General features: G+C 41.9%; 1 protein-coding gene, 1 long non-coding RNA gene and 1 pseudogene across 5 annotated transcripts in view; all 3 read left to right on the top strand.

Moving 5' to 3' along the window:
* Positions 1 to 1576: 1576 nt before the first annotated feature.
* LOC107511082 lies at positions 1577 to 4366 on the top strand. Of its 2 annotated transcripts, none has more exons than XR_004951593.1 (3): positions 1577 to 2493; positions 3239 to 3330; positions 3801 to 4366. It is a non-coding gene; the product is annotated as an uncharacterized LOC107511082 (long non-coding RNA). The 2 variants fall into 2 exon arrangements; XR_004951594.1 differs by having other exon boundaries at positions 3781 to 4366.
* A 2676-nt stretch (positions 4367 to 7042) lies between these two features.
* Positions 7043 to 16300, top strand: part of SHMT1 (serine hydroxymethyltransferase 1) — a 22566-nt gene continuing 13308 nt past the window's right edge. Inside the window, exons 1-3 of one of the 3 annotated variants that reach the window (XM_016145187.2) lie at positions 7043 to 7181; positions 13087 to 13201; positions 14099 to 14244. In XM_016145187.2, the coding sequence (XP_016000673.1) occupies positions 13106 to 13201; positions 14099 to 14244 (242 nt within the window). In that variant the 5' untranslated portion in view covers positions 7043 to 7181; positions 13087 to 13105. Of the gene's footprint in view, positions 7182 to 7218; positions 7545 to 13086; positions 13202 to 14098; positions 14245 to 16300 lie in introns of those variants that run through there. The other 2 variants (XM_016145188.2, XM_016145189.2) reach the window with 2 other exon arrangements.
* On the top strand, positions 14526 to 14644 carry LOC118604547 (annotated as a pseudogene).

Here is a 16300-nt window from a genome sequence, read left to right as displayed (position 1 = left end):
AACTGGCTATAGAGCAAGGACAGGAGACTTATGTCGACTACTCCCAGGGATGGGCCGCTCATGTCCTAGCTACCGCACGCACGCCCACTGTGGTGTCATGGAAGAGAGGTCCTCCGCTTTGCTTGCATTTGCCTGTGTCACCCGCTAGGCTGTTAACACCTTATTGTGACTCTGTTGCTTGCTTAGTACAACCGGCTCGTGAAGAATCTCGTAAATATTTTGGAGCGGAGCCTTCTTTAATTGGCGTTCCTTTTACTAAACAAGAAATAGGCTGGTTATTTCAGAATGATGATGCATGGGCTATTGCCTTTGCCCATTATCCCGGAGTTACAGATAATCATTTTCCAAGAGACAGATTGTTGCAATTTGTAAATAACCATGCTTTAGTTTTTCCTAGGATTATGAAGCAAACTCCTATAAAGGATACTCAGGTAATTTTTACTGATGGGTCTTCTAATGGCACTGTTGCTTATGTGATTCAAGATCAGCCACATATACTGCATACACCTCCTGCCTCAGCTCAAATTGTAGAGCTGAGAGCAGTGGCTGCCGTATTTACACTTATGGGTCAGTGTTCTTTTAACCTATACATAGACAGTCATTATATTGCTAGAACTTTACAGGTATTAGAAATAGTAGCTTACATTGACACTGCAAATAATCAAGTAAAGGAACTTTTTTCTCAGGTGCAAAGGTGTTTGCATGCACGAGTCCATCCATGTTATGTGGGTCACATTCGAGCACATTCAGGACTCCCAGGACCTTTAACAGAGGGAAATGCTCTTGCTGATCGAGCTACTCAGGTAATCAGTCTCACTCAGTTGGAGCTTGCCCAGCAGTCACATGCATTGCATCATCAAAATAGTCAAAGTTTGAAAAGGCAGTTCAATATTCCCAGAGAGGCAGCTCGTCAAATTGTTAGACAGTGCTCCACATGCCCAGAGCATCAAACTGGACCCCATTATGGCGTCAACCCGCGAGGCTTGAAGCCTAACCAGTTATGGCAAATGGATGTTACACATATTCCAGAATTTGGAAAGCTAACGTATGTGCATGTAACAGTTGACACGTACTCTGCATTTATTGTAGCTACAGCTCAAACTGGAGAGGCTACTAAACATGTCATTTCTCACTGCCTCAGATGCTTTGCTATGATAGGCCTACCCTCTGTGATTAAGACTGATAATGGCTCAGGATACACTAGTCAGGCATTCCAGCGTTTTTGCTCACAACTCTCTATCATGCATAAAACAGGCATTCCTTATAATCCTCAAGGTCAAGGAATAGTGGAACGGGCTCACGGTGCTCTCAGAAATCAATTAAATAAAATAAAAAAGGGAGAGCTATACCCTATCTCTCCACAAAACAGTTTAAATCATGCTCTTTTTATCTTAATTTTTTAACTGTGGATGCTCAAGGATTTTCTGTAGCAGAGCATTTCTGGCATCCAAAAACTCAGACCACATACGCGCAGGTGAGGTGGAAGAATCCTCTCACAAGCACATGGAATGGCCCTGATCCGGTACTAATATGCGGACGAGGGCATGCTTGTGTTTTTCCACAGGATGCTGAAAATGCCAGATGGTTGCCAGAAAGATTGGTCCAGTTCACGGGACCTCTCCCCCTCCAGAGATTGCTCCTGATAATGGTGACGATGTTGAGTCCTCTGGTTAAAGGAGAATTGTACTGGGCCTACATACCTGATCCACCCATTCTACATCCTTCTATCTGGGAAGGTCCAGAAATTATGGTAAAGGTGAATGACACGCGATTGCTAGACCAACCAGCAACGGGCCAAGGAGATAAAAGAGAAGAAAGGAGATTCAACTATACAGGATCGGGGATTGGTTTGCCTATCTGCTTTTCAAAAAGCTGGTCAGCTACTACTGGATGCCTGCCAGTGTACGGTTCCAGTTTAATTGGAAATGATAGGGAAAAAAAGGCCTCTGCTTTTCGGATTTAATTACCCAAAGGGGGCACAAGTGAACTCGCCTCCACCTTCTCCCCAGTCTTTTCTTCCTTGTGGGGAAGAGGAGCTTTCCAGTCGGACCATTCACTGGAAAAGATGCTATGTCCCTGCTCCTGCCAGGTATAATGTGACTGGAACAGATCGATACATCTTGGACTGGTCTGGGGGAGAATGGGGAAATATAGGAGGACATGGAGCATGTACCAGCTGGACAGTGGGACTATGGTGGACAGATACAGAATTTCTTCAAACTTATATTTGGAAGTTGGGTGCAGCCATGAGAGAACTACACCCTGCGGGATGGATCCCTCAGATAGCAGACACAAACATAACTGCACGTATAACCCCACAGCATGTGTTGATGATTGGTGGAATTAATGTAACTATGAAAGGTAGAAATTTCTATGTCACATGTTATGATTACATTTTAACTAACTGTATTTCTTTTGTTCCAGGAGGAATTATTGTAATGGTCTTTCATCAACCCTCTTTGTAATGTTACCTGTTAACACATCGGGACCTTGGTATGTAGATCGAGGCTTACAGGTATTAGAAAAAAATCAATAAGGCTTTGAGTAGACAGAAGAGTAATAGGATTGATCATTGCTGAAATTACCGCTCTCATGTCGCTTATAGCTACTACTGCTACTGCTGCTGTCGCTTTATCTCAGACTGTTCAAACTGCTCATTATGTTAATAATTTGTCTAAAAATGTTACAATGGCTTTAGGGACCCAGGAAAACATTGATAACAAGTTAGAACAGAAGCTCGATGCTTTATACAGTTTAGTTATGTATTTAGGAGATGAAATCCAAGGTTTAAAAGTGAGATTTCATTTAGAATGCCATGCAGCATATCAGTGGATGTGTCACCTCAAAAATTTATAATGAGAGTCAACATGGATGGAATCACGTGCGCTTTCATCTCCAAGGTGTCTGGCATGATGCTAACACATCCCTAGATTTAATACAGCTGCATAAAGAAATTCAGGGGCTGCAGGATGCGGGACCCCTTCAGTTTGATGCAGCTGAGGAAGCTTCAAAATTCTTACAACACCTGAAAAGTTTTCTACTATCCTGGTCTCCTTTGGGTCATTTGCTTATCTCGGCTTTAGCCTTGAGCCTTTGCATAATTATAGGCCTATGTCTGCTTCCACCTTTGATGAAATACTTCTTCAATTCTCTGCTGAGGATTCGTGCAGAGCTGCATGGTCTCAGGCTCCAGGCTCAGGTTTGTGCTATAAACTAATAATACATCTCCCATTTGCAGAGGCTGGTAGTCAAAGATGGGTAAGAATCCTTCAGGCCCGGGACCAACCTAAGACAGGGCATGATTGCAAGACTTTCATGTGCCAATGACGGGTAAGGTCCAGGTCTGTGAACGGTCGCCTAAGACAAGCACAGTCTATCCGCGCCATAGCTGAGAAAGCTTTGGCATTTTAAATAATAAAAAAGGGGGAGATGTTGGGAGCCATTTTGAGAAGCCATTATGAGGCACTGAAGAGGTCACGTAGCTAAAAGCCATGGTATGGCTGATGAGTTTAAAACAATGGTCACCTTGGTAAGCCTCATAAAGCCACCTTTTATGGTAATGGAATGTTATACTACCATGGAAACAAGAACGTGTAGGATCTTATGTAATTGACAAGCATTGTTTTAGATATGTATGGTATGCTTTGCTATGGTAACGTGGTGATTGATTACGGTATTCAAAAATCACATAAAAAGGGTATGCTAAATAAACTCGGGGCTGCAGCTCTGACTGTATGCTCTCCCGGGAAGATCTTTTCTGTCTTCTCTTTTTTCCCTTAGGCTTCACCCCCCTCTTTCAGGTGCTGTTCGATCTCAGCCGGCTGGCTCCGGCACCTCCCCATGTATGACAGAATGAGAATGATGCTTTACCACAGTGGTCTTCCTCCCAAAGAAACCATAACTCTGGTCTAACCATGAGAAAATCATCAGACAAACCCAAACTAAAAGGCCTTCTACAAAATATCCAACCAATATTCCTCAAAACGGTCATCAAAAACAAAGGAAATATAAGAAATTGTCACAGATCAGAGGAGCCTAAGGAGACACAATGACTAAATATAATCTGATATCCTCAATGGCTTGTGAACCAGAAAAAAGGACATTATGGTAACATTATTTAATATTTATGTATATTGTATTCCACTTCTAGCACGATGGTATATAAAAATAGCTCTGTGAATCTGCTCCACAGAGAAGCTGGTGAAATTTATTTACTTATTTTTTAAGTCTCTGGAAATGGTTTTAAGGGCCCACAGCAAATGAAGAAATATTTATTCAAGAAAATCTACAAAAGCACAATGAGAAAAAAAGTCTGTGATGTTTGAACCAAGACACACTTCCTCATTCCTCCCAGCTCAGAGAGAAAAATCCCACCACAGACTGGTATAGTCAAAAGAATGGGACTTCCTCCCTCCCCAGCTCCCATTCTCTGGGCTATCCTCTCAGGAGGGCAGGACTTCAACATTTCTCATCCTGCCCTTACCTACCAGTTGCTTAGGCTAAGTTCTGGGTGAGTGCAAAGAGTGGGGCTTCCTTCTTTCACCCAAACCCCATTTGTGAGACCAAGGCTCTACCTTAGACACTCATAATCCCTGCCTTTGCTCTTGAGGCTAGGACTCCAAGCTGAGAGAGGCAAGACAAGGAGACCTAGGACTGTGGCCTTTGGCAATATAAGAATGTCCAAACCTGTAGAGAATTTTCGTAAGAATTAACTTGGGCCCAAACTGATGACTGCTAGGAAGCAACTTCTCAAATGCTCCAGAAAATAAGTTTTGCAGGTTCTTTTATGCATTTGAAATAATTAAGGAGGACACTTAAGGAAGATTACATGAAGGTAGGAGAAAGAAAGGTGGGATTAGATTACATGATAGTTAAAAGTATGGACTCTCTTGGGGGTGGTTACCTCTCATTTCAAAGGTATATTAAACTAGATGCACAAAAACAATGGACAGGGCTTGCTTAAGGCAAAGGTAAAACTTTCGCTAAAGAAGTTATATGTCTGGACGTAACTATCCACCAGGACCTGCTGAGTTAGGAATTTATGATCAGATCACCCTGTGAGGTTACCTTCCATAGGACCCCTTTTGGTCCATAAGAGATTGCAAAGAGAGAAAGGAACCTCACCCTCTTATACAGTTGGCTCAGGACGAGTCACCCCAAGATGTGCCTCTGTGGTTTGAGGATTGTTTTGAGATAGAGACAACCAGGACACTGTGGGCTCAAGAGAGACTTCTGTCCCCACTTAACTATCTAGAAGAATTCAAATTAGGAGTTTTACCCATAATAAGAGATTATCAGAGATAATCTTTGTACCTACCTATAGAGCAGGGCAAATTTATAATTACTGAACATTTCCCCTTCTTATTATCCTGCAATGACTTTTTGAAGCCCCCAAGGCACCTTATCTCCTCATACTTAGCTCAGAATGTCACATATACCACACTTTCTTTTTCTGTCTTTGAACTTCTCATGTATGTGGGGTCTCTGACTCTCTCATGTATGCGGGGTTCCCATGCATATATATATATGTATTAAATTTGGTTATTTTCTCTTGCTAATCCATCTTACACCACTATCACAGTCACAACAGTTCAGACCCCTTAGAGGCATAACCACCCTCAAGGAAACACATACTCTTGTTAACTCTCCTGTAATCCAATCCATACCTTGCTTTCTCCCACCTTCTTTTAATCTTTCTTATATTCCCTTCTTAATTCCAAATGTGTAAAAGAAATTCCAAACTGTCATTCTCTGGAGAATTTGCGATCTTATTTCCCAGCGTTGTCATCAGTTTTGGCTAAAATAAGTTCTTATAAAAATTCTCTACAGGTTTGGATATTCTTAAATCAACATAGTCAAAGAAAATGGAGCAGAGGTAAATCTCTTATTTTAAACTGGGAGAATTTTAACTGTCACATTAGGCACATTTGTCACAAAATTTGTTACTAAGATGAAATTGCTTGACATTGGAGGAGGTTAAGTGTCGTGGATACACTGAGGACTGAACTATTAGGAGCTGTTGAAGAACAAATTATTCAATGACACTATAAAGAATATTTTATTCAAGGGGGGACTATTACAATAGGTTTTGGGACCACTGAGATGGAACCTTTCAGTGGGTGAGAGATTTGGCTCAATTTTGAATATGGCATGGGCAAGTTAGAATTTATAGCCAAGGAGCAGGGTAAGAGTCAGTGCATGGAAAATTACTAGGAGGAAAAATCAAGGGTAAGGGGAATTCTGGCTACACTAACCAGGTCAGGGTGATCAGACATCACTCAGATGGTGAAGGATGAGGAATCCAACCAGGTGTGGAGGGTAGGGGTTCTTATCATACTGACTTCGCAATGTCTTTTCTAAAATTGGACAATGCAGAGCCAACCACAGAAGTCTAAAAGGCAGTCTTAGCTGAAAAAGAGTTCAGGGGAGCCTGAGTATAATGTGGTCTTTGTCAGCTCTTTTCCCTTTATTATGTGGCCCCATCGTTTTTATTATCTTTATCAATGGCTAATATTTATTGAGCCCTAATTGTGTTAGATACATCTGTTCATCCTGATAGCCATGCTAGGCAGATATAATTATTTTCAGTTCAAAGATGAGCAATATGAAACTCAAAAATAAAGTGACGTACAGGATTCCATATGTACAGAGTAATAGGTTCGGATTTCGAACCCACGTCTGTCTTATTTAAATAACCACTGTATTAAAATGTAAGTAGGATAATGCAAAAGTCAAATATAAGCAACAAAGTTCACCCACAATCCCACAGCCTGCCCCAGTTAACTGAGACAGGCCCTCCGCTGTCTTCCCGAAAATCCCGCTCCCTAGCCCCCCCGCCAGCAGCCAAACCCCGACCGCCCCACAGTCCTTAGGCCAAGTAAGCAGCTCACCACGAGGTCTTCCCCGTCCTGGGGTGAGCGCCCCCCACCGCTCTGCGGCAACCCCCAGCACCTGCGCACTCTGATTGGGCGCCTCGAGAGGCGGGGCCAGGCCCGGTGCGCGCCGGGTACGAGTGGACTATGCCAGCTGCCTAGCGCCAAAATCACGGTTCAAAGTCTCGCGCAGCGGGTCACGTGGCGGGTGCGCGGCCGAACGCGGGTTGACAGGTTTCGGATTCTGGTCGCGCGGGCAGCAACGTGGGGCCGAGGTGTCTTTAGGCTGGTGCGCGGGATCCTGTTTCGGTAGGTGGGCGGCTTCGGATTCCAGGGCCTCGGTGTCGGTGGCACTCGCAGGGCGCTTTAGTGTCAGCTCCTAGCCGCATTCCCCACCCCCACCCCGTGGGCCGGATGATGTGAGGAACGCTTTGTTAGTGCTTGGGTTGAGGGGAGCCCGGACCGCCAGTTCCGTGCTCGCAGATTGGTGCAGTAGGGGTGGTGGCCTCAGTTTAACACAGATACGAAGGCTTACTGCTGATACAAATTGCCGCTCTCTACTGATCACTTTCCTGGTCGAGCATTTTAAGTGCAGCTCTTCACTTCACTCCAGTATCCTCACAACAAAGCTGCATTGAAAGCTATCGAATAGCCATTTTACAGATGAAGAAGGTGAGGCTCAGAGAGAAGAACCGACTTAGGCGCGACCCTGCATCTAGCAAAACGGCCCTGCCGGGAATCAACCAAGCCTAAGGTTTCAACCACTACTTATGTGGTCGCTCTGCTTTTGGAGTGTGCGACCAGATCCCTGCAGGGAGGGGCTGCGCGTGTTTTCTGTTTCTTGACCTGGTGCCCTGTGCTTCCAGGTCCTGGGAGTTAAGAGAACCTTGGTCAGCTGAGGCCAGCACAAACATGTGACATCAGTCAGGCAGTTGCAGGACTGGAAACACCAGTTTAAATTCTTATGGAATCATATTTTTAATTTCTTTCTTAAGGGAGCATGCAGTGGAGGTGGGTAATTGTGCTTTTATTTAGAGCAGTGTTGTGAAAAAGGGCTTTGGACCAAGAGGTAAACAAGGTCAGATTCTGACTCATATGACCTTAGACTACGAAGCTCTCTGAGCCTGTTTCCTCTGTAGAGATCACAAAATCTGTATGTGAGACAGATGGTATTCAACAGGGTAGTTCCCTCTGCAGAGCACTGGTTGGTTCACTTGGGTGACAAAGGCCCAGGGAAAATTTGGAGGTATGGGGAGACTGGTGACCTTGGTGAATTCAGGTACTAAGTCTATTTCCCTGGATTTGAGGTGAGGATTATGCCACACATGAGTGACATTTTCCCAGCAGCTATCAAACACTGTAATGACAGTTAAGGCTTGAGTGAGTTGTGTTCCCCTGGAGTGCTCAGTAGGGGTTACCGAATGGTAATGAAAATGGCCCTAAGGTCCTCATGTTTCTTAAATAACAATAGTAGCTGATAATTTTTGAGTACCTACTCTATGCTTGGCACTGTTCTGAGTGCCCTTTGTCTTATATGTCATTTAATCCTGACAACCAGCTTCAGAACTGTCATCATCCCTGTGTAATACTGAAAGGACTGAGGCATAGAGGTGTCAGTAACCCAGGTTGCACATTAAGTAGTGGAGAATGAGATTTGAAGTCCAGCAGGCTGAACTTCACTGTTGGGAAACAGGAGGAATCAGGTTTCATAGTTGGATTGAGAAATAGCCCAAGACTGAGATTTCTGGAACACAGTTGAAACTTGTAAAATATGTACTGTCAAGGTAAAAAATCTGTTCTCCCATCCCTGCTCTTACCCTAGGGCCTGTGAGTCTCATCTCCAGTGCCTCTGATTTAGTCCTCAGGCTTCAGCTACATGGGCCTGATTTCTGACCCTTGACAAATCAAACTTCCCATGTCAGGGCCTTTGCACTGGTGTTTGCTCTGCTTGGTGTTTATTTTCTCTTATTATTCTCTCTTTTCCCAGATCTTATAAGCTTGACTCCTTTCCACTGTTCAGCTCTTAGCTCAGGCATGTTCCAGGCCCCATCTAAAGAACTACACCCCTCCTCCACCCCCCCCCCCCGCTGCAACCCATATATTGTCCTCATCACTGCCTGACATTATCTTGTATGTTTCTTGTTTACTTGTTTGTAGTGTTAAGAACAGGACCTCTGTTTTTGTTGGCCCTTGTAGTCTGAGTTCCTAGTTCAGTGCCTGGGACATAGGAGTTGCCCGATAAATATTTGTTGAAGGAATGAATGAATTCACTGTAGGTTGATGATGGAGTAGAGCTCTTAAATATTAAAAGCTTATTTTGAATTAATTACTATATGCTTATATTAAATATAGAATTACTGTATGATCCAGCAATTCTACTTCTGGGTATTTGAAAGCAGGGACTTGATATTTGTACACCCAAGTTCATAGCAGCTTTACTCACAATAGCCAAAGGTGGAAGCAACTCAATGTCAGCAATAGATGAAGGGGTACATAAAATATGGTATATATGTATAGTGGAATATTATCCAGCCTTTAAAAGGAGAGAAATTCTGACCCGTGTTAAAACATGGATGAACTTCAAAGAAATGCTATGTGGAATAAGCCAGACACAAAAAGACAAATATTGTGTGATTTCATTTACATGAGGTCCCTAAAATAGTCAAATTCGTAGAGATAGAAAGTAGAATAGTTGCTACCACAGGCTAGGGGAGAGAATGGAGTGTCGTTTAATGGGTACACAGAGTTTCATTTTGGGATGATGAAAGATTTCTGGAGATGAATGGTGGTGATGGTTGTACAACAGCGTGAATATTTAATACCACTGAATTGTGCACTTAAAATTGTTGAAATGATACATTTTATGTATGTTTTATCACAGTTTTTAAAAAGTGAGAGAAGTTAAAGATACATTGTTTTTCAGCCAACCTCCAGATCTCAAGAAAAGATGCTGAGTATGTCTCATTAGCTAAACATGATGATCTCTCTGCATCTTAAAAAGTACACTGTCTCAGGATTTGTATCTTTCTTACTTGTTTTACCAGCTATCTGGGCATCCCTAAGCCCAGTCAAGTGACACATAAATTGACCATCACACTCAGGATCTTTGTGTTATTGTAATTCAGAATGCCCCTGAATATAATAAAGTTAATTGACTTAATAGATATGCTAGATTATATCTATAATAGATGTAATTGATTTAATTGAAACAGGACAAAGAATCTCAAGCTCTGAGTGAAATTCAAATGTCTTCCTGGTTAAGGAAAAAAAAGCTTAATTTGGACTCAAGGAGGGTATGGATTTAAGGAGGATATGGATTAAGTATTCCATTTGAGGGATGACTTAATCCTGAGTGGTAACAGGATGCTGGGAAGAAAACTCCTTCAAGTGGGCGAGCAATGAAATAAGGGTGGCACTGAAGGCCTAAGGAGGAGGAGGTGGCCACACATACACTCACCCTGGGGGTTAAGAAATAACTATGACTCAGAATTAGCTTGGTAGATAAGGAAAAGATTTGCATCCAGGGCAAAAGGCAGAAGGTTGTTATGCTGAAGTGAAATGGGTAAGACCACAGATGAAGGTAGAGGCTTTTTCTTTTTCCTGAGCAGAGTGGAACTGAATGCCTTTCATGATATTATTATAGATCTATTTGTTCTCAGAGGAGGAGGGTTCTGAATGCACTTTAATTATTTGTTGGTTGAGAAATATCTTCTCTGTGCTGCTTGCCACCTTCAAATCCTTTTTAACCTTGACTAGAATATTTAAAAGAAGCTTTTCTCTTTGAGATTCTAAGACCGGAGACCTATTTTGGCTCCAGTGCTTTTGTGTGTGGGCTTACCATTTGCTGAGGCCATGCCTGTTGGCCCATGCAAAAGTCCATGGGTTGCACTGGCCATTCGTGAGTGCAGACATCAGCATGAAGAAGCTGTGGGCATGGTGTCCATACCATTTATATGTCTGTTTCTCCACCTCTGATAGTAACATAGACATGGCTGGCCACTGTTAAGGCTCCCTGCCTACCCTTGGCAAGGTGATACTGGTGTTGCCACATTTAAGTAGTGCTTCCACCTTTACTTTGCATTTTGCAGGCATAACTGAATTTCTAATCATGTACTCATGGTAAAACTGCTTTGAAAGCCCCAGTTAGGAATTTCATGGTTAAAGATTATTGTCAGTTTCTTTTTAGTTGCTCTACCAGAGATTAAGGAGGATCACTGTGATTTGGGACTATTAGACTATTTTATTTAATGAGTATTAGTCTAGCAAATTATACTATGTGCATGTGTATAGAAAAACTGCAACTTTCTGTTATGTTTTTCTTTTACTCTCACACCACTATCATACTCACAGCACTCTGACACCAGATATGTGGGGATTTTCTACACATCTGTTCGTGATGCTAGCTGAGTGTCCTACACATCAGTTCAATTCTGATATTAATGCAGCTTCATGAGACCCTCCCCCCCAGTTCAGATGCCAATCACAAGTAGTAGATCCACAGGTTACCCATAACTTCTGTCCAACTAGGCTATAAATCAGAGATTCTCATGACCTCCCTCCTCGGATTCCATCATTTACTAGAGCAGCTCACAGAACTCAGGGAACATTTATGTTTACCAGTTGTTTTTTTTTTAAGACATGATAAAGGATACAGGCGAACAGCCAGATAAATAGATGCATTGAGCAAGGTCTGGGAGGGTCCCAAGCACAGGATCTTCTATCCCTGTCTAGCTGGGGTGGGTCGCCTCCTGGTGTGGATGTGTTCACTGACCTGGAAGCTCCCTGAACCCCATACTATTAGGATTTTACAAAGGCTTCCCCTTGTAAGCATGATCAATTATTAGCTCTATTTCCAGTACCGCTTCCCTCTCTGAAGACCTGGTGGGTAGGGCTGAAAATTCAAGCTTCTAATTATAACTTGGTCTTTCTGGTGACCAGGCCCACCCAGAGAACAAAAGATGCTCCTAGTTCTTTTATCACTTAGGAAATCACAAGGGTTTTAGCAGAGACCAATATATATTTCTTATTATTTCACAGTACTATTGGAAAATAGGCTCTTTCCTCATGATAGGATCTCTCTCAATCAATCAATAGAGATGTCCTCTTCTCAGGTTCCTGGAGCAGCTGTCCAGAGTGGACCCTGCTTACCCCAGCACCTAGCTCTTGTCCTTCCTGGTACTTTGCTCATTTTATACATCTGCATTTAGTGTACTTGTTTTGTTTGCTGCTTATCTTCCCCATGAGGGAAGTCCCATGAATGCAGGGCCCAGTCCATCATGTTCACCATCATGTTCTCAGTAGCAACGCCATGGCCAGCACAGAGAAGGTCTTCAATGAATAGTTGTTGAATTAATGAATTTTAGCAGAAAACTTACTAAGTTAATGGAAAAGTACTGAAAGGCTGCCAACTATTAGTTAAGGGAGGTTAGTCCCTGTAATAATTTAAACTTTCACACTAGGAGAGATGCCACTGATCACAAATTCTCATTCTTTGTAGAAACATGTGTTAAGAAACATACATTTTTCAGTATTTTAATAGGAGATAGTTTTCTGATGAAAAATGTAAACACACAAGTCTGACCTGTAATTCTTACAGCAGGGTTTGTATTTAAGCAAGTGAGTGCTTAAACTTGAAGTTTCTACAGGAACCCTGATGGGGTACTTAGAGCATGTGATTTGGAGTTTCAAGTCAAACCTTCATGGCCAACTTGCTGGGCAGCCATGGGTCCACGATGCTTTACTTCTCTGAGCCTCGTTTTCATTACGTGAAAAATAGAAAATCACACTTAAGTCAGCAACTCATTTGTTCAGTCATTCGGCAAATATTACTTCAGTATGGCTGTGCTGGATTCTGTGGGAGATTCAAAAAAATAAAAGTAACATAAAGTCCTTGCCTTCAAGGAAGTTTTAGGGAGATAAGCCATAACCAGGAAAAGTTCAGTCGAGAAGAGGCGGCACAGGGCTCTCTGTCAGCTCGGGCAGGCTTTATAGGGAGCAGGGATAGTTCTCATTATTAACATGATAACAAGCTGACATACACAGTTCAGAAAGGAACTGGAAGTTCCACACTGGTTTTGCAATAGAATATCTTCGTTTACCAAGCAGTTCTGAGGGAAAGGCTAAAAAAAAAAGTGTTAGTACTTTAGCAACTCAGAAAACTAAGGTCGTGGTGTGCTTTAACTAAATTTAATATTAGAAGTTCTTCCATTTTTAGGCAACTTTGAACCAGTGCAATGGCAACTCCAGTCAACGGGGCGCACAAGGATGCCGACCTGTGGGCCTCTCATGATAAAATGCTGGCACAGCCCCTAAAAGACAGTGACATTGAGGTAAGGTTTGTGGGGTCTTCATAGGTGTTCCTAAATCAGAGTCTCTAGTTCTAATCGTAAATTAACTTCATTTTGGAATGGCCTTGCAATTAGTACAAGAGAGCCAGGTTTAGAGGCAATAGCTGATAACATGCTAAAAGACCTTCTAGGGTAAATTTAAATATTTCTGAGTTTCTACAAATCGCAGAGCACTGTGCTGGCTGTTCTGGAGGAAAAAGGAGGGAGAGGGATCACTGAGGTTTGACCCCTTCCTTATAATTTGAAGACACTGAGAAGCATCTTTTATTTATGTATTTTTTATAGCAGTCTTATACATGCGATATCATTCGCGTTTATGACCATACAAGTCATCAGTGTTTTTTAGTGTTTTCACAGTCAATTTTAGGGCATTTTTATCCTCCCAGTAGGAAACCTTCAACCCATTAGCAGCTATCCCTAAGCCCTGCCAAACTCCCCAACTCTAGGCAACCACTGGTCTACCTTCTGTCTCTGGATTTATCTAAGCATCTTTTATTTTAAGGAAGAGAAGCAAGGAGTAAGGTTCAGGAAAAGAAAAACTTGGTGAAATGTAGGATAAAAATGACAAGATGGTGTACAAGTAAAAATTAGTTGAGGTGTTTAAAGATCATTTTCTCTTCCATCACTTAATTTTCCTTAATTCATTGTCTTCTATTCCTTTCCAAATGGCAAAATTTTTGAGGAAGATCTCTTCTAATCCTTAAGTGCTATGGGAGTCTTCTGAGTTTGGTTATTTGAGTTATGGTCAGCTTCTGAGGGTAAAATATGCCTCTATAATGTGCCAAATTGGCTCTTCCCTTTACTAGGTTATTGCTTTGATCAAAGCAAAATATTAAACTAAAAGATCTGAATGTCTAGCATCTGTTTTCTTTTCATCAGGTGTACAATATCATTAAGAAAGAGAGTAACCGGCAGAAGGTTGGATTGGAGCTGATTGCCTCAGAAAATTTTGCTAGCCGAGCAGTTTTGGAGGCCCTGGGCTCTTGCTTAAATAACAAGTATTCTGAGGGGTATCCAGGCCAGAGGTATGTGAATGTCGTCAAAGGCATGCTTCTGACATAGTGATGCAAGGTACTGAATCAGTATAGAATCCAAACCATGTGAGGATTTCTATTCCACTCTGCTCTGACATAAGTCTTTTATGATGCCCGGTGTGTGGTAACACTGATGTCCAAGAAGCAGGTATACTCAGGGTCTCTTTAACAATCTCTTTGGGGGCTTTCTAGAATAACAGGCCAGTCCATAAGGAGTATGGAGCTGTTGGACTGTCGTTGAGCCTCTAGAAAAAGGTCAATAAGTACTCTGAGTCTATGGCCATGCCACCCTGAACAAGCCTGATCCCGTCTGATCTCAGAAGCTAAGTAGAGTCGGGCCTGGTTAGTACTTGAATGGGAGACCATCTACGAAGACCTGATGCTGTAGGCATAAAAAATATAAAACAAGGGATTGTAAGCTGACAAGGTTTTTGCAATCTGTGAGGTCAGCCAAGGGTCACCTCACCTAAAAAAAAAAAAAAAAAGTACTCTGAATGATGCTGTAGAAGGTGGTGGTTGCTATATGAATAATCGACTCTGTATCAGGAGAGACCTGAAAGTTGAAACTGAATCTGTTGCACTGGAAACCATTTCTGCATTATAAATGTTGGATTTACATATGCCATGATTTCAGTCAACTCCTTAACCCTGAGAACCATAAGACGTTATTTTCATTTGTTTTTTACAGTCAACATCAGGCAAAGGTTATGATTACAGAATTTGACGTGGTTTTTGCAAATTTGTACATTTGTGTCCCAAAGGACACAGGGAAATAAGAGGTCACCGTTGGAGTTGAATTGGCATTCTACCCTGAGATACTCTGAATCTCTCCTTAGAAGGGCTGAAAACCAAGTTGAGGGCATTGTCTTTCTCCTGCTGTGAATGAATAACTTTTGCATTGTTTTCACAACTAATATCTCATTTGATCCTCACGGCTGCCCTATAGGAAAAAGTGATGGAAGCTGAGACTCACTAAAATTCAGTGACTTCTCAAGTTTGCACACAGGTAGCAGAGCTAGGACTTGAATCCAGATGTTTTCAAACTTTGGTATGATAAAAAATAAACATCTGGTCTTTGTCCCTGGTTTCTTTCACTTGAGCTTCTAAAACTCTTGGAATCTATGGTGATAGGAATGTCTTTTATTAATCAAAATGAGCCCTTTTGAGCATACCTGAGTTTATGTTATAGAGGTGACTCTTGGAGTTTGTCGGAAGTGTGGATAACCTGGGGACTTGATAGTTGTGACTGGCCTCTGAGGTGAAGGCATTCTGTGGGACTGAACCCTTAACCTGAGGGGTTGATACTAACTCTGGGTAATCAAGCCAGAATTGAATTGAATTGCAGGATAGTCGGTTGGTGTCAGAATTGGTTGGTGTGAGGAAAAAAACCACACACATTTGGCATCAGAAGTGATATGAGTAAGAACCTCTCATTACCCTTTTCTTTATTGTGAAAATATGCATAACAGAATTTTCCATTTGTAATTGTACAGTGCAGTGGCATTAAGTACATCCATAATATGGTGCCACCATCACCACCATCCATCTCCAGAACTTTTTCATTTTGCAGAAACAACGGTCTGTACCCATTAACAACTCCAGCCAAAGAGCTATCACTTCACATGCATTAAGATGGCTACTATCAAAAAAAAAAAAAGAAAGAAAGAAAGAAAGAAAGAAAGAAAGAAAGAAAGAAAGAAAAAATAAAAAGAAAACAAGTGTTGGTGAAGATGTGGAGAAATTGTAACCCTTGTGCACTGTCAGTAGGAATGTAAAATGGTGTAGCCACTGTGGAAAACAGTATAGAGGTTCCTCAAAAAATTAAAAATAAAATTACCGCATGACCTAGCAATTCTACTTCTGGATATATATTCAGTAGAATTGAAAGCAGCACCTCAAACAGATATTTGTATACCTGTGTTCATAGCACATTATTCACAATAGCCAACAGGTAAGAACAACATAAGTGTCCATTGATGGATGAATGGATAAGCAAAATGTAGTATAGCCACATAACAGAAGGTCCTTCAGCCTTAAAAAAGAAGGG

This window comes from Rousettus aegyptiacus, unplaced genomic scaffold (genome assembly GCF_014176215.1).
Source record: "Rousettus aegyptiacus isolate mRouAeg1 unplaced genomic scaffold, mRouAeg1.p scaffold_m13_p_6, whole genome shotgun sequence".
NCBI classification, from domain to species: domain Eukaryota; kingdom Metazoa; phylum Chordata; class Mammalia; order Chiroptera; family Pteropodidae; genus Rousettus; species Rousettus aegyptiacus.
This window is presented reverse-complemented; position numbering and strand designations above follow the sequence as displayed.